Here is a 23,999-nt window from a genome sequence, read left to right on the forward strand (position 1 = left end):
GATTTCTTATCCTCATGTAGGTGTTGAAATGCCAGCTCCTAGCACACAGGGCATGCACCTATGTCAGGAATTCTTCTGGTTCACTGTGGCTTGAAATCCTACTGACATCTCTTACTTCGATTTCTCTTCTTATTTCTGGCCTCACAGACATTTTCATTTTGAACTTGGCTAGATATTATTAATATTAATAATATTTTATGTTTGTAGTGAGAGGAGGCACTGTGTCCATACTGTTGGATATTTTGGTGGCATATCATATGGCACTTCTTACAGAAATGCTTTGTGTAGAAAGTGTAAAGTTCATGGCTATGTTGTGCTCACAGAATATCATAATGGCTTCTCTTTAATGTAAATTGAACATAATGTGTACTTTCCTAGTTTTTCTATCTGAAGGATGTGGGGATGTGACTGAGTTGCCTTTGTTTTATCTTCTATAATTTCATACTTAGATAGAAGAGGAATAGCTCAGCAGATAAGGAGGGGTTGGACCTAAGTTTTAGAAAAGATACCTCCAGATTAGAAGTAGGAAGACTCTGTTGTAATGTTCTTGTTCTTATGACCCTGGCCCATCTTCACCTACTTGGTTCTCCCATTTAATTAATAGAAGTGGAGTTATGTATCTGCTCTGTTTAATATTTCCATAAAGATAATCTGAGTTTGTAGGGGAGGAAATCATTTATAAAAAAGCTTTTACTTTTATAGCAAAGAAACTTAAGCTAAGAGAAGCATGTGTTTATTATATGAAAGTCATGTGTAGACATCAACATATTGTCACTCTGAATGATACCTGTGCGATTACAGGTGACTGCCTTGCAGTTACATCTTTAAATATAATGGATCATAACTGATGCACTTCCTGCAATAGTCCTGTGCTTTGTTCATCACTGTACACAGGCTTTCTAATCTTGATTTGTGAAGTTCATCCTTGTTTGAAGGTGACTTATATTCCACTTCCTCTCTAATAATTCCAGTGGGTGGGGCAGGGGAGTTCCTCTAAAAGCTCTCTGTACGGCTGCAACAGAAGCATATTTTACAGATGAGCTTCATGTTATTACTTTGCATTGGCATGCGAAGGCTTACATGGGAAAGACAGAAAAGGAAAATCAAACTTACATTTAGAAATTTCATTTGAAAATGAATCAGATTACATATGCCCGCTCTGCATGGGAAGCACTCTAAAGAAGTTTAAAGGTCCTGTTATCTATAGAAAGTTCCTCAGAAAGTCACAGCACAGTGAAACAACTCTATATTGCCATGTTTTTGTCACTATGCCACTGGGAATTTTGCTACTTCCAATTCCCAGGCCTGTTTCCTAGGAATCTAATGGGCTGGGAAATGTGAGCAGCGTAATGCAACCAGTGTCATGTTTCCTTGTGGCATTAGGGGTGGGAGTGAGACTGGGGGATCCCTCTATCATAATTCCTTTAATAAAATAATAATGGCTAACAAGGATAGAATGTTATTGCCTGCCAGGTACTTGGGCCGAGTGCTTTACATTCTTTACCTTATTTAATCCTCCTAGTAGCTCTGGGAGGTAGACACCATTATTATCCACAGTTTTAAAAAATAGATGAGGAAACAGGTTTAGGAGCTTAGGTAACTTGTCCAAGGCATCACAGCTATCAAGTGGTAGAGGTAGAACAGCTAGTCCTCCATCACACTGATGTGTCTTGCGCTGCCCCCTGCCTCTCATGAAAAAGAATGTTAAGGCACTAGACTTCCATCTACCATCCCATGCGGTGAACCTTACCCACTCTTACACCTGGAGCCTGAGGCCTGCATTTGCGTCTTGTGTTTGACCCTTCCTACCTCATTAGGAGCATCTCAGCTTGTCATGGTAAAATCAGACAATAGTAGTGATACCACTCTGCCTCCTTTGCCGGATCCTTGTGAGGACCCAACTGGAACAATATGTGAAAGTAAGTTCAACCTTAAGATTAGTATGACCTCACAACAATTCTGTAAATTGCAAAGGACAGAAAGAACTAATAAAAAGGCAAAGTGGCAGAGCTCGTTAGTAGTACCAGAGCTAGAACATGAGTCTAGACCTTCAGAATCTTGGTCTAGCCTTTTCCATCATCCATGACTTAAGGAATGTAGACCTTTAATGCTTTTGAAATATATATTAAACATGTTAAGGATCTGTAGGTTAAAGAGAGGTTCAACCCATATAGCTTGAGCTACTATGTAGAATTTTAACAGGCCAAAGTTCAACCCCAACAGATTTACAGAAAAAAAGATATTCAATATGTTTCATTGTTGCACATACCTACACACGTATTGCACGCACAAATATGCACATACGGAAACATATGCACACATAAATGACATTCATTAGGATGTAAGCTCCGTGAGGGGAAGGACTTTGTCTATTTGACTCACAGTCTGGAACAGTGCCTGGCACATAGTAGGTACTTAATAAATAATTACTGAGCAAATGAATAACTAAATCATATTTAGAGAAACTTTTTGTTTCACCACACTTTAATCATGTGGTAATTAAAATAACCACACCTCCTGGTTCATCTGTGAGATCCATGGATAACATTTGTTATCCTGGCACATATACAATTATTGTGCTCTTTTACTCTCAAATATCCTAGTTTGGATGATAATTTGGTGACTCTCCTTATAATGCATATGCTGCAATAATTTGAACATACTTTGAATGGTAACTTAAGTTCTGCTGTCCAAAATCCCAACCCTACCACTTAGTAGCTGTGGATTTTGAGTGGGTTAATTAGCTTCTCTAACCTCTGTTATTTCATCTGTAAAATGGGAAAGTCATAGTTGCTTCTTCATTAGGTTGTGGTAAGGATAGAGTTAACTCACTTACAAAACTTGCCATCTTATAAACTTTGGAAATTTGGATAGCCTTGGATGGGAACACATTTCTTGCTTCCTTCCCCAAAGTATAATAGTATTATACCATGAATGTCTCTTTTGTCCATTTGTTCCATAGCAAGTTGTTATTAATAGATCGTCTAGATGTTCTGGTCTCTTGCTTTTGGTATTATGAATAGATTTCTTTCTAAATCATAGATATTTTGGCTTCCAATGTTGCATAAGTTTAAAAAATCATTTTTTTCTGCTTTTACTGAGTTAGTTTGCAATGGAAAAGAAAGACAATGCACACCCTTTGTTTTATCCCAGATTCCTGTCTTGGAAACTGAAGACTGAGCAGCCAGGCATAGTAGGTGGAAGGCAGAAGAGTGACTTGGCATGCAGGGCTCACTGTCACGTGACACCTTCCCTGCAGCAGCAGGTGCTTTTGACCCTCCTCCTGACACTTCCTGGACAGACCAGAGCCCCTGGGTCTCCTCTGTGTCATCAGGGGCCACAGACTTGTCAGCTCACACACAATGTGGTGGATATGCATTTTTCAGCAGATGCTTTCCAAGTCCTCTTGTGCCTTTTGTACAAACAAGGTTTCTTTGGGAATCTAGATTGGAAAGAATTTTAAAGCAAAGTGCTGCCTAAAGTAATTATTGCTATTTTAAAACTGTCAACCAGCGCTCTTCATCACCAGTATTCTAAGGCAGAATCACAAATCGGCTGACTGGACGTTTTCTCTAACAAAACACTAGAATGGTGAGGAGAAAGGATGCTGAGAAATTGCAGCCCCTTCTTTTCCGTCTGATTGAAACTCCTGGTCTTGGGTTGGGAAGGATACGTTGTTAGTGACAACGCCTGGTCTGCTTACTTAGGAGAATGGCATCAGTTTTTTGTGCATTCTCTTGTGAAGTTTCTGGAAGGGTATGGGAGATGCTGACTCCGGCATTAGGAGCTCATGTTTTTAAGGGAAATCAAAAGACATATGCACCTGTGTGAATAGCTCCGGCCCGGGTCGCTCTGCATACTGTTGCCCAGGCTTACTTTCTCCTGCGTCTTTATCACTATCTGACATGTGATTATTTATTTAAGAGTTGGGTGTTCACTCTCTGTTTGTCCCTCCTCGAGAGAGGCTCCAGGGGCATGGGCCTCTGTTTTTAGTTTTTGTCAGCTTTCAAAATGTATAGTTAAAACTTACAATATCCACGTTCCCCATAACACTGTTTTATCCTTTCAGTTGTTTTACAACTATAATCTACCTTGAACCTCATAAGAGTCTGTATTTTGTTTTGTTACTGCTGACATTCATTTACACGCTCATATTCTGAGCACCACTCATGAGTGCTAATGGTTTTGCTAGAGGGATTTGGTTGATAAGATAGCTAATTTATGTACTTAATGACTTGACTCCCTCTGCAGTGATTTTTTTAAAAAATCTTTTTATTTTGTCTTGATGTTTCAATTTTGTGTTTTCAGGTTGCTGAAATAAAGGGAGCTGTTACTGTTTGTAAATCTCAGAACAAATGTCTATATTTGGCAAGACTCTAATTCTCCATTTTTCCACTAAATGTATTAGTAGGTTTGCCTGTTATTTTAATGGAACATAATAATTATGGTTACAGTGGAAGCATAAGAATATCCGTGAGTCCCTAAGAAGCATATATCCCAATACTCATCGAAACCCCTTTGGTCTTTGCAACCATAAGCAAACAGAAGGGCACGTGGATGTGCAAAGACCACTGAGCTGGTGATAGAAGTCAGGGAGGAGGCAAAGTTTAGGATTCTAGGAAGTTTAGAAAATAGTGTAACTTACCAAATAGGGTAGTTTCTTAGTTTAGCCTGATCCAGTGTGCAGATATGTCCCCTGCCATGTAAATAACTAACTGGTAGCTGCAGATGAGTGTTAGCAACCACTTAATTGAAAAATGAAATTAGGCAGCAATTACTGGCAATTGTGGGTTCCTTTACTATCCTTTGATATATTTATTTTAAGCAAGTGGTAAATTTGTTTAGAAGGCAGGCTCTTGAAGGAATAAAAACCCAACAGCAAATAAAGCTCCCACCCAAGGTGGTTGAGTGGGTGGGGTAGAGTCCCTGGAAGATCTTGTACAACTTAATGATAGCAGTGTGCAAACAACAAAGCCAAAATTGGCATAAATCATTTACTAACACATGGGTTGAAAGGATAACACATCCTAGGATTTAACATCTAGTCCGGAGCAATAGAGTAAAAATTGCTTTCAGCCGTTGGCGACATGGAAAGGTTTGAATCTAGGTTACAGGATAACAGAGTCCTTATCACCGCTGGCCAACCGCAGTGCTCACTCCCTCGGCGTAACTGTGCAAAGGGTCTATTCAGAGAACTTAAGGACTCCCTGGACTCTGTAATTCCCCTTAAATAATGACTACGCACTGGAAAGTTTTACCCTCAGAAGGATCTCCTCAAATCTAATCTTTCCTGGTCAAACCTCTTAATGAGATGCTGTTTCTAAAATGGGTGGAGAGGAGGAAAGAAAAAGAAAAAAAGAAAAAGGGGGGAACCTAGAGCCACAGGAGATGAAACTCAAGTTAAAGATGTTTGCAATCATAGAAGAGCTGTCGAAATCTGCTTCAAAGCTGTAAAACCTAAGCCTGCAGTCCTAACAGATTGAGAACAAGTTCTGTGAGGACTCTGTGCTGAACCTCACGTGAAACACAAGCCTGGGTCCGCTCTAAATAAGAACGCTCTGCACGTCCAGGGGCACCTCTCGGTGTTTAGCAGGGAGGCTCTTGTTTCCCACCTGGTCGTATTAGAAATTCCCTTGGCGTCTGTGGATTACTTTTCTCGGCTTGAGGAGCCACACATTTCACACCCAGATATAATGTATGCGGCAATACATTGAAAACTGCCCAGTGTCGTCATTATTACTTCCTGGGGCAGAGTTGCAGTGCCGGCACACCTAAGCCAGTTGTAATTTCTGAGCTGTCTGGAGGGTGCGGTGTGTGTTTCATCTTCGTTGCGCTGTGCTAGTGGAGCATTTTGCAGAATTCATATGACACAAACCTAGCATTGTTCTTCTCTTGAATGCCAGGGAATCTGAGCATGCCAATGGCAAAAACGGAACATCTCCGGAAGCAGAGGGTGGCTCTCACCTGTGTCCCTCTGGGCTCTACACTTCTGGCCTTCAAAAAGGAGACTGGGCCTTGTGAACAGAGTAATCTAAGATGGTCTCCCTTAGCAGGAAGCAACCCAGGTGGTAAAGTATGTAACTGGTTTTGGACTTTTGAACACTAGTTAGTGGTAAACAATGGAATATCAAATTCAAAACCATGAATAACCCTAAATAAAAGTGAGACCTATTATTTACAGAAAAAGTATGGTATTATTTATTTGCTATTTCTTTACAGTTTTTCCTAAAACTTTAAGCTCGGTTTCTTATCTTGAAAAGAAAGAAATTGATTTGATTTTTACAAGATCAGCACGTAAAGGAATTCACTACCTATATTCTACATAGATGCTGACTAGCCCACCTCTTGCGTGTCAATCGCCTTTAAAATTCCTGGGAAAATAGTTTTTGTACCACAGAAGCAGCCAGCCAGCTAGGAGCCCTGTGGTTGTCACCTTTGGAGGAGATTTCAGAGAGATATCAGGGGGCCACAGAAATGCTGGGAGGTCATAAGATGGGGAGCTACGTCAATGGAGATGTTCCTTTTACGTCGTGCTTTGAATGTGTGTCTCCCTGGCAGCCAGAGGAACTTCACCTGTGACTTACCTGCCCAGACTGCCTTGGGCAGCAGAAGTTTGGAGAGACTCTGGCTCTATTTGCCCCACCCTGAGGTCCCTGTGAGCTGAAGGATTCGGTTCCAGGAGCATCTACCCAGATCACCCTATTCCTGCTCAGAAGGTAGTTCTTCCAAAACGCCTTGATGTGTGGGGTCAGTAGTGTCCTGTCACTTTAAAGGATGGCTTTCTCTTTTTTCAATTTGTGACTTTCCTTGAAATCCATAAAGATATAGTATGTTTTGTTTTCATATCAAATCGGTGAAAGCAACATCTCCAGCTGCCTCTGCTTTTGGCCCGAGTGGATGCTTCCTTTTGTGTGACAGGAAGCTCTCTGTCAGTGTTGGATGCAAGGTCTTCCATGAAGCAACATTACCCAGAAGGGTTTGTGGATGATGCTGTGTGGGTTTGTACTTACCTCCTTGGGCTACGCACAGCTCCACACACACTCAACAACTGTCAAGTTTGTCAAGAGTGATTATAAGGTTGCCGTTTACAAACTATGAGCTTTCTGGTTCTGGATGTTTGATGAATCTACTTTGCAAAATACTTTTCCAACTCATTGCATATAGGCTAATTCGTTGGGTTCAACTTACTGTGGAGAGGAAAATATAATATTGAGAATTGATCTTATTTGCTGATGGCCCAGTACTGTGAATAATGAGTCTGGGAAGAAGAAAGAATTTAATGCAAACTATGAGGTGGCCAGGACATGAGTCAAATCCTGTGCCCAGCCCTGGCTTGGTGATCAGAGTAGGATTCAGCTGCCTCCAGTAGAGAGGTGACTTCTAGGCTGTCAGTTCACTCTATAAGTTCCCTCAGACTGTAGAAGTGAACTTCACCAACTGTGTGTGCTTCCCTGGACCTACCAGAGATCTTGTGCATTGACATCAATCAGCTGCAGGGCCCCAGCAGGGACAGAGATATCCCTGCACTCTGAGGAGCTGAGCCCTCGCTTGCTGGTTTGGGGGATTGGAAGCCTGTCCTACAATTCATGGAATTTCAGTTCCTAAGCTATGTTCTCATTGCTGTAGTTGAGACTTGAAGTCAGGAGTCTAGAAGGAATGGTGGGAAGGAGTACAATGGAAGGATTGGCCCCACCCTGATCTCCGTTGCAGTCTTAAGTGGTGTCTGACCCTTGGCTTTTGAGCCCAAGGTCTAGACATGTGGTGGCCAGCGCCGGCCTTGTCGGTGCAAGATGAGAGGAGTGTGGGCTGGGTGCAGCAAGGGGGAAACCAGCTCTGCCCCTGCCCAGCTGTGGCTGATTGCCACTTTGCAGGAATTGGCATAAGGTGGGTGACAGCTCAGTTCTGCTGATTTTTTAAGAGAAACAAGACAGGAGAATTTATATGTGGACTGTCTCCATTTCTAAAAATGTGCTCCGTATTTGAAAACACCAGATAGGCTGCACAAAATAGGCTTGCAGGCGGTTTGCAAATTCCACTCCAGACTTTTTGATCTTACTTGAAATTTTGCTTCTGGTGTCCAACCTGGTTATATTTAAGGGAGCTGAGCCTACTATGTGGGATACTTAAGCACTCAGGATCAGTCAAAATTTATTTTATAGTGAAATTAACACTGATGAAAATGATTACCACTCTCAGAAAGTGATCGTGTTACAAAAAGAGAAATATTAGAACACAGAAATGACTGACCTACTCTGACCATTCATGAAAGTGAGAAGGCCATTATGGAATATCTAAAGGAAAGGTGTTCATGTTTCACCCCTCGTGGTAGAGGCCGCAGGGCAGCCAGCGTGGGCTCATACTCAGGAGGTGCTGTGTCACCATGCAGCGACTGCATCACCTGTGAAAGGTAAACTCTATGGATGCATCAGTTGTGATCCTGGCAATGATTGATATCCTAAGTGAAAGTGTTACTACTCTCACTAAACAGAGACACTTTCTTTTAAAAATGTGTCTGTGAGTAAAATCAATGATTTTAACAGTTTTAAAGAAAATACTCAATATTGTAACTATTCTTGTACTCTTTTTCACTCTTGAACATTATTTGAAATAAACCTATAGGAGAATTGACATAATAAACATTCATGCTGTGGTAGATTATTATATCATGTTAATATGCTATGGCTGATTTGGTGTGAGCTATCATTTTGCTGTGAGCATTTTTGTGAAAAACTACTTATTTTACCTTCTGAGCTGCCAAAAATTCTGTTATTTTGCTTTTTATTTTTGAACAGCCCATGCTTTGTACATTTTATATCAGTACTTGTTAGAGTTGCCTGTTGTGGCCAAGGGAAAAGTTCCCCTTCGTCCTCTGAAGGTTCCCTGAGAATCAACTCGCAAAAGAAAGATCAACTGGAGAAAAGGCATAAAAATTTATTTAATGTGTATACACGGGAGCCCTCAGAATGAAGACTCTGAGATACAGGGGAAATGTCCATTTGTGTGCTTAGGTTCAACCAAGTATGGGCAGCCATGTAGAAATATGATTGGACAAAAAAGAGTCTGATCTAATGTTAATAGACTGCACAGGGAAAGCCAGCGAGGCCTGTCTGTCTGGGGTCGTGGCCTCTCAGTGCAGCATTCCGCGGGGCAGGGCTCTCTCTGGAATGGAGGTCTTATGACCTACCGTCGTCAAACAGGTAGGTCAGATAATTTCTTTATGGCCAGTTTTTACACAGAAAGGCGGAGGGATAGTTAGAGAAATATTTTTAGGTTTTATGGCTGGCTTTGGAGAAAAAGGAATTTTGGTTTCTATGACCTGCCTTGGGGAAGAGGGATTCTGGTTTCTATGGCCTGCCTTGGGGAAGGGTAGAACTGACAGACAGGAGGGCAGAAGATGGTCAAAATAAATTTTTGCTTCTGAGCCCTTTGTTTTGGGGTATTGTCCTCTGAGCTTCAACGTACCTTTCAAAGGCCCAGTTCAGACTCTGTATCAAGGGGTCCCTCAGAGTTTTGGGTTACACTGCATGGTGGCCGTGGCTACCAGCAGAGAGATATTTTAGCAGCAGCATCTTTTCTGCCTCTTTATTTAGCAGTTTTTATGCAGTTATGTTAATATTTCAGTTTGTTTTGCCATAATTATTTTATAACAATGAGTGGGAAAGAGAAAAATGAAAGTGAAAATTTTTTCCATTTTAGTGAAATATACGTAACATAAAATTTCCCTTTAACCATTTTTAAGTGCACGATTCAGTGGTACTAAGTATGTTCTCAGTGTTGTGCCACCATCACCACCATCCCTCTCCAGGACTTGCTCATCTTCCCAAACTGAAAATCTGTGCCCCTAACATTAACTCCCCGTTGCCTACTCCCTCCAGACCCTGGTAAACTCTATTATACTTTCTGTCTGTATGAATTGATCTATGCTAGGTACCTCATGTAAATGCATTCATATAGTATTTGTTCTTCTGTGTCTGGTGAAAGAGAAGATTTTAAGGAGAAACATTCAGTACATCTCTTTTTTTTTTTTTTTTTTTTGAGACAGAATTTTACTCTGTAGCCAGGGCTAGCGTACAGTGCCATCATCATAGCTCACTGCAACCTCCAACTCCTAGGCTCAAGTGATCCTCCTGCCTCAGCCTCCCAAGTAGCTGAGACTATAGGTGTGTACCATGGCATCTGGCTAATTTTTCTATTTTTAGTAGAGATGGGATCTTGCTCTTGCTCAAGCTGGTCTTGAACTCCTGACCTGAAGAGGATCCTTCCGCCTCCGCCTCCTGGAGTGCTAGGATTACAGGCGTGAGCCACCATGCCCAGGCCAGTATAGCTCTTAAAACCTTACTGAAATTGAGACAAAGGTCGAAATGACCAGTAGCAATAAAAGCATAAACCTTCAGCATAATCAGATACAGCCAGCCGGCTGTTCATTTTCTTGGGAAATAAAATAAAAAAATTAAAGATTAGAGAAAACAGAAAAGTTAGAACTAGAATTGTGAGGCTCGTGACAAAAGGTAAGATACAAGATCTTTAACTTTCCGGTGTTGGGGTCTCTAGTTATAAAATGCACATCTGGTGCATCGTCATTGTGTGTATCTCTGTGTACCTCCTTAGGCTTGGCATGTAATCATTGCTAAAGGAGACTAGCCAGATCAGAGGACAGGTTCAGAGTTTTTTCTTTATTGCCACTTTTGCCCACCTATACCAGAAAAAAACCTCGTGTTGCTCTACTGTTTCACAACACTTCTCACACCAAAATGTGTACAGTTTTTCCTCACACCAACAACCAGTTCCTCAACTTTCCAGACACCAACTGGATGTCCTACGATTCAGTTCAAATCTGACACTAACTACCCAAAGTTAGTGCAGACCCCATGGGTTAAGGAGGACTCAGTCCTGCCAAACTGCCCCCACTTCATATGCCAGTCGAAAGTGCTGGGCTTCCTGCACTTTGCACCAACTGGCTGTAAATTGGGGATTCCCATGCTTCCTTCTCAGGTTTAATGATTTGCTATAATAGCTTGAAGAACTCAGGGAAACACTTGACTTTACTGGTTTATTATAATGGATACAGATGAACAGCCAGGTGAAGAGATACGGGAGGAGGGCGCAGAGCTTCCCAGCCCTCTCAGGGCACAACACCCTCCCAGCACCTCCATGTGTTCACAGAGCCAGCAGCTCTCTTATAATACCTCATTGTTCATGGTTTTGATGGAGGTTCCATTAGATAGATGCTGATTACATCATTGGCCATTGGTGACAGAACTCAACCTCCAGCCCCGCTCCCCTCCCTAGAGTTTGAGTGGTGGGCCTGAAAGCCCCAACCTCTAATCCTGCCTTTGTCTTTCTGGCAACCAGCGCCCCCACCCAGCTCTAGGGGTCTCTACCACCAGTCATCTTATTAGCATACAAAAGACACTCTTATCACCCCAGGGATTCCAAGGGTCTTGGAAGCTCTTGTATCAAGAACAAGAGACTAAAATAAATATTATAACAAAAGATATTCCTATCACCCTATAATGCAGGGGATTACAAGGGTTTTAGGAGCTCTATGCCAGGAACTGGGGGCAGAGACCAAATGTACATTTCTTACTATGTTGCAGCTTACTGCACACTGTATGAGACGATGAGAGTGCAAAAGTGAGTAAAACTTGCCCCCAGCCCTGTGAACATGCGTTCTGGTGGGTGCAACAGACCCTCAGATGGATCTGTGACCTCAGGGCAGCAGGCACTCTTCTAAAAGTTGGCACAGTGCCAGGGAGGACAGAGAGCCACACAGTACTCAGGCACTGGCCTCCCCAAGTGCTCTGTAAATGTCTTAGTGAAAAGCAGACTCATTTCCTCTGCTCCCTGCACTGTTGGGTGTTACTACTTCCTGCCACTTTAGGGTAAATCCAAACTGCAACGACAGGGCTCAGGATACGTCAGCCTCTCTTGGATTTCTTGCAGTGTTTCCTATGGGCCATACTTTGTGCCCACTCTAGTGAGTTTTGCATGTGCTGCTTCTCTCCCTGGGGGGACCCTCGGACCCCTCTTGGCTTTAGCAATTCCCACTCCTCTTTAACTCTCAGCTGAAATATCATTTCCTTACAGAGCCCCTACCCACAGGGCAGATAGGATCAGGGACCCTGCATCGTGGTTCCATTGTAAATTGCACTTCCCTCTCTGTAACAAGCAAGATGCATGTCATGACCCATTTGACATCCTTTGTCCCTGTACAAGGTAAACTCCGTGAGGATGAAGCCGTGTCTGCCTTGGTCACTGCTGTGCTCTTAGAGCTTGGCACATTTCATGATGCTGAGTGCTTACTTATGCTCGTGAGTCAATGAATGAAAGGATAAGTAATCGCATAAGTTATTAGTCAATTGCTAGGTTTTATGTTAATTTTAATTGTTATTTTACTCAGGTCCGAAGGGCCTGTGTGCTAACTTTGACAGAAGCTGGAAGGTTTCACAGTGACTCAGTGGCCAATTAGCAATACTCAGATTCACAGTTTATGGTGAAATTCACATACACAATCAAGCAAACATTGACAGTGCAATTATTAAAGGCAGTAATTAGGGGGTTGATGAACTGCACGATGGCTAGGTGGAAGGCCATGGCACTGACAGGACTCAGTGTGTCTGAAAGTCCCTGGGATGCTGGTCAGTGGGGGAGTGGCTGCACCACTGGGACAGAGCCTCTGGGTGACAATTGTCAGGTTGGGAGGAGGCCTCAGAGTTCTCAGGGGCAGAGATTCTAAAGGCACCTTGAACAGTGTAAGCTCCTTGCTATTTTTATAATTCTCCACAGGTGAGACCTTTGTCATTATCTCAACCACCTTCTGGCTCCATTTTCTATCAGTTCTGCCTGGGCCTTGGGTGGTTCCATGCCACAGCAGGTGTTATCTCTCAGCTTACTCTATTATACATTTATTTATCACTTGAAGAGAAACAATTTTACCATGACCTCAATCTAGTACACATACGCTTGTCGCTTTGAGCAGTGAACAGCTTCACTGTGGGCTCAATGCTACTTAACATGAGTGACTCCCTTTTGAGACATTAGGATCACAAATCATTAGTATGTATCAATAGGAAGGATGGATCTTTCCTTTGTAATGATTTTCCGGAAATACACATGATTTCCACCTAATGATTTACAGGATGAGCAATCATTCCTTCCACAGCCTGTCTCCAGCATCTCCTTGGACTTTGAAAGATGAGCAGGTTGTCTTTCTTTGTGGTGGTTAAAACTTGGCATTTGGAATCAGTCAGGATTTTTGCAGATGACTTTTATCAGGATGAAGTTCCTTTCAGTTCCCAGTTTGCTGAGAGTTTTTATCCTGAATGATGTTGAATTTTTTCAAATGCTTTTTCTGCATGGATTGATATAATTATGTATTTTTTCTTCTTTACCTTGTTGATATATGTGTTACATTGATTAATCTTTGAATATTGAACCAGCCATGCATCTCTGGAATAAACCTCACGTGGCCATGGTGTATTCTTCTTATATATTGCTGAATTCTTTGCTAATACCGGGATAAGGATTTTGGCACCTATATTCCTTGCTAAAGGATGTTGGTCTGTTGTTTTCTTTGTTGTAATGTCTTTGTCTGGTTTTGGTATCAGGGCAATACTAGTTTCATAAAATGAATTGAGAAGTGTTCCTTCCTCTTATATTTTATGGAAGAGACTGTGTAGAATTGATGTTATTTTGTAGAATTCACTAGTGAAACCATCTGGGCCTAGAGATTTCTTTTTGGGGGAGTTTTGAAATTACAACTTTAATTTTTAACTATCTTTGTTAGTTACAGGGCTAGTCAACTATTTCCTCCATATTGGATGAGTTGTTGCAGTTTGTGTTTTTCCAGGAATTGGTCCATTTCAGCTAAGATATCAAGTGTGTGTGTGTGTGTGTGTGTGTGTGTGTGTGTGTGTGTGTGTGTGTGAGAGAGAGAGAGAGAGAGAGAGAGAGAGAGACAGACAGAGAGAGAAAGAGAGAGTTAGGTTGTTTATAGTATTCCTTATCAACCTTTTGATACAAGGTCTATAGTGATACCTCTGTCTCATTCCCAATACTCATAATTTGTGTCTTCTCTCTTTTTGTCAGTCGGGGATCAAGGGTGGGTTGCATTTTAGAGAAGAAAGTCCCGTTTCTCTCCTTTTCCCTCTCTGACACCACCCTGGTAGGTATGATATTCCTTATACCCTGGTGAGGGTAGATAGAATCTAGACACCCTACTCAGACTTTGCAGGGGTTGGGACCACAGTTTCCTCTGTGGTATTTGGCTGGAGTAGAGGAGTTATTGTCTAAAACTTTTCTGTTTTGATGGGCTGACTTTTTCCTATTCCTTTGTCTAGATAAAGCAGGCTGTTGTTACAGTTTTTGTTGCTTGTGTCCATTGGCATTTCCAGATTGCTGGCTTCCTCAGCTCCAAGTACGAGCTATGAGAGGCAAAAGGAAGACCCAGAGAACTCGCTGCTGTGTTGTTCTTCAGGTTTGGAGACATCTAGCCAGTATTCTTTCTTCTTTCCACCTTTCAGAGTCTTCTTATGTTTATTTTATGTATAATATTTTGGCTTTTTAGGTGTACTAAGTAGGAAGAACAGAGGGAAAATACATTTACTCCATCTTCCCAGAAGCATAAGTCTGTTCTTTTTTTTTTTTTTAATCTTCATTTTCTCACCTCCCCTACCCCGCCTCCATGCCCCACACAGACTTTAAAAAGGTGAATTCAGGCATACCTATCTTCTATCTTAATAGCATTTACTTTTGTCACAGATTATATCACTTCTTTCTTAGTAAGATGACTGTAGCATAGGATTACTTTCTGTTTTTGTAAATTCTGCTTTTCTTTTAAGTTAAACCCTTTGACCTTCATGGAATTTTCCACAATTGTGGAGGTGAAAAAGAAACTTACGTGTAGGTGTTTGCTGTTTCTTCTTATCTACCTGCTTGGGTAACACTGGTTAAATTGTGTTTTCTTTGCCCATTGTTGTACAGCTTATTACTTTATACAACATTCTTGTACCTCTGCACACCATTGTCTGGATTCACTGTTTCATCCCTGGGATCCATTATGGGTTTAATAAAAACATATGGCACTGTGTTTGGCAGTGGTGTTGGGCAACTGTGGCAACACTGCAGTTGCTCTTCTCTAGTGCTCTATAGAAACTGCCTGCCATTTTTTTGAGCTGAACCTTGCTACCTATTTAAGCTCCATGATATTTTTGAAGGAGATTCCAAATGTCATTTGTTATCATTAGTTTCTCCCCTGGAATTTTCTTTCTTTGTATTGTTCTCCATCTCAGTAAATAACCCCACTCTACACCCAGTTGTCTGAGCTCAACGCGATGGAGTCATCCTTGACCATCTGTCTCACATGACCCATTCAGGCCAGCAACACATTCTGCTGGAGCAGCTGTCACAATATAGTCCCCCATCTGACCCGCTCTGGTACTCTCCACCACCGCAATGGAAGACACTGTCACCCTCGTCTGGCTTACTGAAAAAGACCGCTGCCTGGCTGGCTTGCTCCCATTCTTCAACAGCAGCCAGAATGACCCTTTAAAACTGGGAACTTGGTCATAAATGACATTCCTGTGCTCAGAAGTCTTCCCTGGCTCCTCATTGCTCTCAGAAAATACCCCAAGTCTGTCCTGTGGCCACAGGCTGTGCAGGCTCTAGCATTTTTCTGTCCCTCTGTCCTTATTTCTCACCAATTTTTCCTTCACTCCCCAAGCTCTAGCCAGAGTGGCCTTTTTGCTCAAGGTGCTCCCAACTCAGGGCCTTTGTTCTTGTTCTTATGTTTCCTGTTCTAGAAAGTTCTTCCACCACGTTTCACAGCTTCACTTTATTTAGAGTTTTGTTCAGGTGTCACCCACCAAAGAGGCTTCCTTGACCACCTTGATGTAAAATATCAGTCAAAAAGATTCCCTCATCCTATTCTGGTTTTTTTTGCATTGCTACTGTGCATCTATTGGTTGACGGATTTATATTCTGTTTCCCAGGACTAGACCGCAGCTCCCCAGTGCAGAGGCTTTGTTTAATTCCCTGCTGTACTCCCAGCACCTGATAGGGGATCTAGCACACAGCAGGGTCTCAATAAGTATATAATGAATGAAAAAAATGATTGAATGAGGTTGATCATTTTTATTGCTGCCACTTTTCCTTTTCATATATAATGCCACAATAAATATTTGTGATGCACAACACTTTTCTTGAATTTTCTATTCCTAGAAGCATGCCCTCTGTGAAAGATACAGTTCTTTCTTTTGCTTTCTGTAGGTGTTCTTTATCATTACCAAACAGTTGCCATTCTGCCATTAACCTGTCCTCGCGCTGAGCGGCTCTTTTTCCAGACCCTCCTTTATGGGATCATGCACAGGTCCCCTTGAAGTTTGGACTCTTCTTAAATTTTTTAGTCATATGTTTACAGACAACATCTTATTTATTTTCACTAATGGTTAATTGCATCCCTTTGGTTTAACCCTTTCATTGGGCAGCCTTGATCTCCTTATTTCCAAATCCAGTCTCTGGTCTTTTATTTCTTGGCAGGGGCTTCTCCCTGTCACTCCATGTGCAGAAGCCAGGGTGGTTCCAAGGCTTCTTCTCTAGCTCCCACTTGCCCGCAGAACAGAGTCAGAGCTTCGGAGGCATGGCTCCTTCCTGTTTGCTCAGTCCTCCCCTCCTCTCCAGCCCATGCACCTCGTGATCAGGACGGTCACACCACCCCCCGCCCCATGGCGCCAGCTTTCCTCAAACCTTCGAGGGGGCTTCCTTCCCCTGGGGATCCAAGATCCACATCCAGCCATCTTAATGCCACCTCCTCCACGATTTCTTCTTGAGTCTTCTCATCCCCCACTTTCATCTCCTCTTTTGTGGCATTTTATCACTTTCTATCCTGTATTTTTTATAAGAGACCTCTAATCTTCTTCCCATTTCTACTAAGTGAATTTCTATTGCAACTAAAATAAAATAATAAATTTTATAAGCACCCATCTTCACAGACTTTTATGTGCTGGTAATAAAAGTTGAATGACACAGGTACATTATAATCAGAAGTTAGCAGGAAATTCAGAGGACTAGGATTATAGCCTTGGGGCCAAATACAGTTTGCAGCCCGGCTTTCTATGGTGCGTGGGCGAAGAATGACTTTTACATTTTTAAATGGTTAACCAAATCAAAGAAGAATATTTTGTAACATATAAAATTACATGAAATCCTAGTTTCTATGTCCATGGATAAAATTTCATTAGAACACAGCCACACTCATTCATTTCAGTATTATCTATGGCTGCTTTTGTACAGCAATAGCAAAGTAGACTATGGCCAACAAGCTGAAAATGTTGCTCTCTGGCCCTTTACAGAAAAAGGTGGCCAAGCTCTGAACTACACAGTGGTTTGTACCCACAGCAGCTCGTGTTCAGAGTCTTCAAAATCATCAAAAAGTTCATTTGATTTTTTTTCCCCCAAAACTGATACATTTCTCCATAATATTGGGTGGGATGATGATTCTGGGAAAACAAATTTCATCTATTCAAGTTCATTTTCCCTTCAAGAAATACTTGGGGGGTGTAAGAGCCATAAATGAATGCATATTTGTAATTTTTTATTTATATGTTTTATTCTGTGAATAATGAAGTTTAAGAAGATTTTGTTTGTTATCACTATTAATACTTTGCTGGTGAGTTTTACACTGGTAGTTCATAAAAGCACAGACACCTACATGCAAAACCTTTTTATGCCAGCAGAGAGTGTGTTACACAATCCTGTTTCTCTGCTCACGTTCACCAAAAAGCACTGAACTAAGATCGAGTGTGACTACCCTTCATTTAATCTCTCCTTGCCCATGGAACAATTCAGCAGATTCAGTAACCATTGTCCTACTTCAAGAAGGAGTCACTCAGATCAATTCTGAATGACCTGAGCATTCATAAAATAAAGGAGGGCAGATTTTTTTAAATACAACGGCATGATTTCTTCAACAAGTGTTCCTGGGTTGGTTGCTATTCTTTTTTAATTTTTCTACTACCAGATTTTCCTCCTCCCCACTTCCTCCATGCCTCCTTTTGGCCCTCTGGCCCAGCGGCCCTTCATTCTAACTCTATCCTGCATCTGTTTTGCTGCCTTTCATTTGCTCCTTGGTTTGTTTCTGCTTGCTTGGGTTCCTGGTCGGGACCTGTGGCATCGCGTGAGCGTGGCAGACGGTGGCCTCAGTGATGCATTTAAGCAATCTCTGTTCCTTCCTTTCTCCTATCTACCTGGTTTCACATCCTCCATGCTTAGGATTAAGAATATCCTTTCCACACAGCGAGAGGAGCAGCACCCACATGTGAGAGCACTGGCCACTTTCATTGGTGCTGGATCAGTGAAAGGAAAGAAAAAAGCAACAAGAGAAATGGGAGCCCCCCAAAACAGGCCTCACCCATTTTCCAGTTGGCTTCCTTGAAGACTGTTGCTTCTGTGCATTTCTTTAAAACTGTTTTCTCTTGCTTTTCCATTTAGAAGAGGGAGAGGCAACTAAAATTTGGGGGCACTTGTGACACTGCACAGTGGTGAGTACTGTGCCATCCACAACTCAGTTATCGTTACAGTTCTTTACCTGGCAGGTGCATTTGTCCCTATTTTACAGATGAGCAGGTGGGGCCTGGGCGTGTTAGTAACCTATCCTGTCCCAGTCAGGGGTCAGTCCTCAGATAGCAGCCCTGCATGCACCTGGCAAGAAACGTTCAGGTTGGGGTACATTACAGAAAGAGGTGATTGCACTCGGATGCTAGGGGACTGGAGATGGTGCTATTGGCACACCTCTATCATGCAGGAAGAGGTGTGTGTAGAAGCAGGAGTCAGCATGAGGGGACAAAGATGTGGTTTTCAGGGGTCTTTTGTACTTCTCTGTTTAACAGTGAGGTCAGTGGGCTGGACAGAGGTCATGGGTAAGGGGCCCTGTACCAGCTGAATGCATTTAGTCCCCTCCAATTATTGGCACATGCTCTAGTACGAATAATAAAATAATCAAAGCTGGATCTGAGTATTCAACATGCAGATGTTCAGTTTATTATTTAGAAATTATTGATAGTTCTTTAAACCTCTTCAAATTATTACGATTGTAGTGCTTTGGATTACAAAATGTTTAATGCTGTGGTTTTAGACCTGTTTGTAAGCTCTGAAGGATTTACTGATTAAAACTTGGATGATTTTAAGTTTCTAAGGACTTATTCTATCATTTTAATAGACATGCAATCTTTAAAGACAAGGATACGTTCTCAGAAAAGCACCTTTAGGCAGTTTTGTTGTTTGAATACTATAGCGTCTACTCATAGATGGTACAGCCTACTATATACCTAGGCTGTATGGTGTAGCCTATTGTTCCCAGTCTACAAACCCATACAGCATGTTACTGTACTGAATACTGTAGGCAGTTGTAACACAATAGCAAATATTTGTGTATCTAAATATATGTAAACATAGAAAAAGTACAGTAAAAATATGGTGTAAAAGATAAAAGTGGTCCACCTGCATAGGACACTTACCATGAATGGAGCTTGCAGGACTGGAAGTTGCTCTGGGTGAGTCAGAGAGTGAGTGGTGAGTGAATGTGAAGGCCTAGGACGTTACTGTGCACCACTATAGACTTTATAAACATTGTACACTTAGACTACACTAAATTTATAAAAAAAATAGTTTTCTGTCTTCAATAATAAATTGACCTAGGCTTACTGTACATTTTTACTTTATAGACTTTTTAATTTTTTTAACTTTTTGATTCTTTTTAATAACCCTTAGGTTAAAACACAAACTGTTATACAACTGTACAAAATATTTTCTTTATATCCTTATTCTATAAGCTTTATTCTAAAATTCTTTTATTTTTTTATCTTTTTAAGCTTTTTTTGTTAAAAACTAAGACATAAACACACACTTGAGCCTAGGTCTACACAGCGTCAGGATCATCAAGACGTCAGTAGGCGATGGGAATTTTTCAGCTCCATTATAATCTTACAGAACCACCATGATATGTTCTATCCACTGTTGACGGAAATGTCTAATGCGGCACAACTGTAATATCTTTCTATAATTCAGATAAGTTTGTCTTAGTCTGGTTTTGCTGCTATAACAGAATACCACAAACAGGTAATTTAAAGAACAGACATTTATTTTCTCACAGTTCTGGAGGCTGGGAAGTCTAAGATCAAGGCACCGCCACTTGGTGTCTGGCCTCTTGTGTCCTCCAGTGATAGAATGCAGAAGGGCTAGCGAGAGCAGAAGAGTGAGCTCATCAACTAACGCTGTGAGAAGGCTTTTTTTATAGGAGCCTTAATCCTGTTAATGCGGAAGGAGTCCTCATGGCCTAGTCACCTCTTAAAGGCCCCGCTTCTTAATATTATCACATTGGCAACACCTGGATTTTGGAGGGGACATAGTCAAACCATAGCATTCTCACGTTCAACTTTCATCCAGGGTAACTTACTGCTACCTTGCAAATAAGAGCTCTCCGCACTTCAGCTGTGTCCAGTGACCTTCATGGGTGCCATCACTTTCCCAGGTTGCACCCTTGTGCTGGTCTAACCCACGTTTCCCTCCTCTTTTCCTGCTACAGGCCTCTCCCTAACATGTTCTCTGTATTAAAGCCACAGCAGCTTCACCGTGAATTAGGAGGTGGATATGTTCCTCCACTTTTTTACTTCTCAGAAGGCCCTTCATGCCTCTCTATGTGTTCAGTGTCTGTCTGTCCCTTAGGCCCTGCCTGGATACTTCTCCACGGTGACTTCCTCAGCAGATTTGCTCCTTCTCTCTATTCCCACAGCACTTGATTGGGGCTTCTCACACTCTTCCTTGTATTAGAGTAAGTCATAAACACACTTTGGGAACTTGATTGGGAGAGAACCCTTTGAGAATAGAGGTCATGGCATGTTTATGTCCCTCATCCAGTGGTTACTCAGAGCATCTTGATGAATTGATTCAGTTGTCTCTGAAGGAACACATATCTCCAAAGTAAACATATTCAGTATTCCAAATGTAAGAATCTAAAATTAAAAACAAATAAGTTACAAACGTTTCTGAATGCCAGAGATGATAGTAGTAATCCAAAAACTGGCTTGGGAGGCGACCACCTTGGTGAAACCCTAGATCTCTTTGACGCTCAATTCCCACTTACATTTAAAGAAAATATTAAATATGATTAATAACTGCCTTGCCTACTCCTTAGGGTTTTTGTGAGGATGAAATGAGATGTTACAACTGAAAATGTTTTGGAAATCACTAAATTGTTTGCAATATAAAATTGCATTATTTTATTCCATTTCCACGGGCCCGATACTTAAGAAAAACTTAAGAGGCATTTAGAAAAATAAAAACTGTGCTATATAGATAATGTGTACCTATAACGTTTTGATTCTGACTTAAAGTTACATTTGTGTGTAAGTGTACTTTGTGCATAGTTTTAAGGGAATCCTCTGATTTAGACTGTACTGTAGGAAGCCAGTCTCTAGCCAATAGTACTGACCTTGGAGATTGTGAAATAGGACCCACTAGTTCAATCAAAGGAAACCAGTATCCCGTCTCCAGAATTCCTGTATAACCCAAATTTGGTGTCTTTATCTTTTCCTCACCAGGCTTCCATCTCTATCACAAACTGCCCACAATAGTGCCTGAGAGCTGCCTTCTCATCATGGTTGGACTTCTGCTCGGCGGCATTATTTTTGGCGTTGATGAGAAGTCTCCCCCTGCGATGAAGACTGACGTGTTTTTCTTATATCTCCTCCCGCCCATCGTGCTTGATGCCGGCTATTTCATGCCCACTCGCCCTTTCTTTGAGAACATTGGCACCATTTTCTGGTATGCCGTGGTGGGGACACTTTGGAACTCCATTGGCATTGGGGTGTCTTTGTTTGGTATTTGCCAGATCGAAGCTTTCGGCCTCAGTGACATCACTTTACTCCAGAACCTGCTCTTTGGCAGCTTAATCTCAGCTGTGGACCCCGTGGCTGTGCTTGCTGTCTTTGAGAACATTCACGTCAACGAGCAGCTCTACATCCTGGTCTTTGGAGAGTCCCTGCTGAATGACGCTGTGACAGTGGTGAGTACACATTCACGCTGCATGGCTCTAGAACGTGGGGGCTGCCCAGCCACCTGCAGTGGCTTACACAGGGGCAGCCGCACAGAGCCCCCACTTAATAGGGCCCTTTGCTTGGTTTAATGCTGTGATGTTGCTGCCTTGAAATTCTTAACACATTTTTATTCATTGTGCATACTTTCATTTGTTATTATACAACTGGCCCCTCATTTTTATTTTGTACTGGACCCCCATAAAATATGTAGCTGGCCCCTGCTTACCAAACCCTGTTCGTGCCAGAGGAGCATAGAAGTGATTGTGGCCTTTGTATCTCTGCTGATGGGTCATTTTGGCATTTTTAGAAGTGTTCTTTGTGAGGAATAATGCTGTCAGAACACAACGTGTATAATGCAGGTGAAATGACAGTTCCTGCTCAGTGCCATTCTCTATCTGGTGATGGTTTATTTATTATGTTAATGGCTTTAGGGAAATTTTTTTGTCACACGCTCACCGCTCACTTTCTGTGACTACTTAACCAGCACATTTCTGGTCCTCATCATTTTCCCATAAATGGGTATTTGTTCAGAAGATGAAAATTATTTTTAATTCTCTCTTAATTAACATATAACTAGAGTCAGGGGCTTTTAGGATCTTACTGTTACCAGGATTTACATCTACTCTGCCTTCTGAATTCAGGCAAGGGTGGAGAGAAAGGATGAGGGAGCCTCCCTGCCCTACCCACAAACCTACGAAGAGCTCCACCTCCACCCATTAAAGACTGCCAAGTGACGCTGGATTGATAAATCAATTAGTTAATATCGGTGATGCTGTTTTATGTTAGGCACGCTTCTATAGTAGTAAAGGTGATAGCAATGATAGCCACTAACCTTTTGTGAATGCTTCCCTTGTGCTCAGGTCTGTATGGCAACCTATGAAATAGGTACTCTTCCTATGAGAATAGGATAAGAAAATTGAGGCAAGAAAGATTAAGTAAGCTGTGCTTAAATAACTTAATTTTAATACCCTCTCCATTTGCTATCATTAAAATGTTATTCCTCACTCATGTAAAAGTCTACATAGGAACCAACATTATTCTCTGTTAGTCTGTATTCCACTGTAAAAGCAGATCCCTGAACTGAATAAAATATCATCTCTAAGGATGTCCATTAACTCCAGGTGAACATTATGTAGAAAATAATTTATTGATAATTTATTGATCATAATTTTTAGAATAGCTGCTAAGACAGGTATTTTAAGGCTAAGTTATCTCACTCATGTAACAGAGTCTACTTGAAATATTCCACTGCTCATTAACTGATTGATTAGTCATTAAGTTACCAATATTAAATTTTAACTAGGAAACTGCCATAATAATAAAGACATTTTATGACTTATTCTCATTTCTGTAAGCCTCAAATTTTCCATCGTGACTTATGTTTGATATGTACATTTTGCCCTTGTTGAGGGAGATTGCAGACATTTGAATGTGGAATTCTTGGAGTGAATCTATTTAGTGTAATGGGACTTTTATATAGAAATAAGGACACCTGGCTTCACTCCTTTTAATTCAGCTCAGCAAAGTCAGGTCAATTTTGGAATGACATACCATGCCTTTACACTGGTTTCCCCCCTTACAAATTTTTTATTCAGACATCTCTGTGGTCTATTCTTTGAGTTTGTCCAGAATCAGATCTCAGGAAAGGATCTGGCTAAATCCCTGTTTAGAGTGTGCAAAGGCCGCAGGTAATCTGGAGGAATCCTGTGCTTCCTTTCAAGAGGCACGAATCTATCAACTGTGCCCTTATAGATGGAGAGGGAGGGCTGACCCAGAGTGGGGCAGGGGGCAGTGGCCAAAGTAAGAGCCTGCTGTTTCCACAGGGAAGGAGGGCAAGGGCAGAGAATGGCCATGGCTGGTATTTAGAGGTGGAGGCCTTGTGTCCATGGCCAGAGCCTGTAAGTCAGAATG

At 41.7% G+C, this 23,999-nt stretch overlaps 1 protein-coding gene across 1 annotated transcript in view; it reads left to right on the top strand.

Moving 5' to 3' along the window:
- SLC9A2 (solute carrier family 9 member A2) overlaps positions 1-23,999 on the top strand; it is a 90,915-nt gene that overhangs the window by 9,384 nt on the left and 57,532 nt on the right. The window contains exon 2 of the mRNA XM_045550326.1: positions 21,594-22,057. Within this exon, the coding sequence (XP_045406282.1) occupies positions 21,594-22,057 (464 nt within the window). The remainder of the gene's footprint in view (positions 1-21,593; positions 22,058-23,999) is intronic.

The sequence above is a fragment of the Lemur catta genome, chromosome 4 (genome assembly GCF_020740605.2).
Source record: "Lemur catta isolate mLemCat1 chromosome 4, mLemCat1.pri, whole genome shotgun sequence".
NCBI classification, from domain to species: domain Eukaryota; kingdom Metazoa; phylum Chordata; class Mammalia; order Primates; family Lemuridae; genus Lemur; species Lemur catta.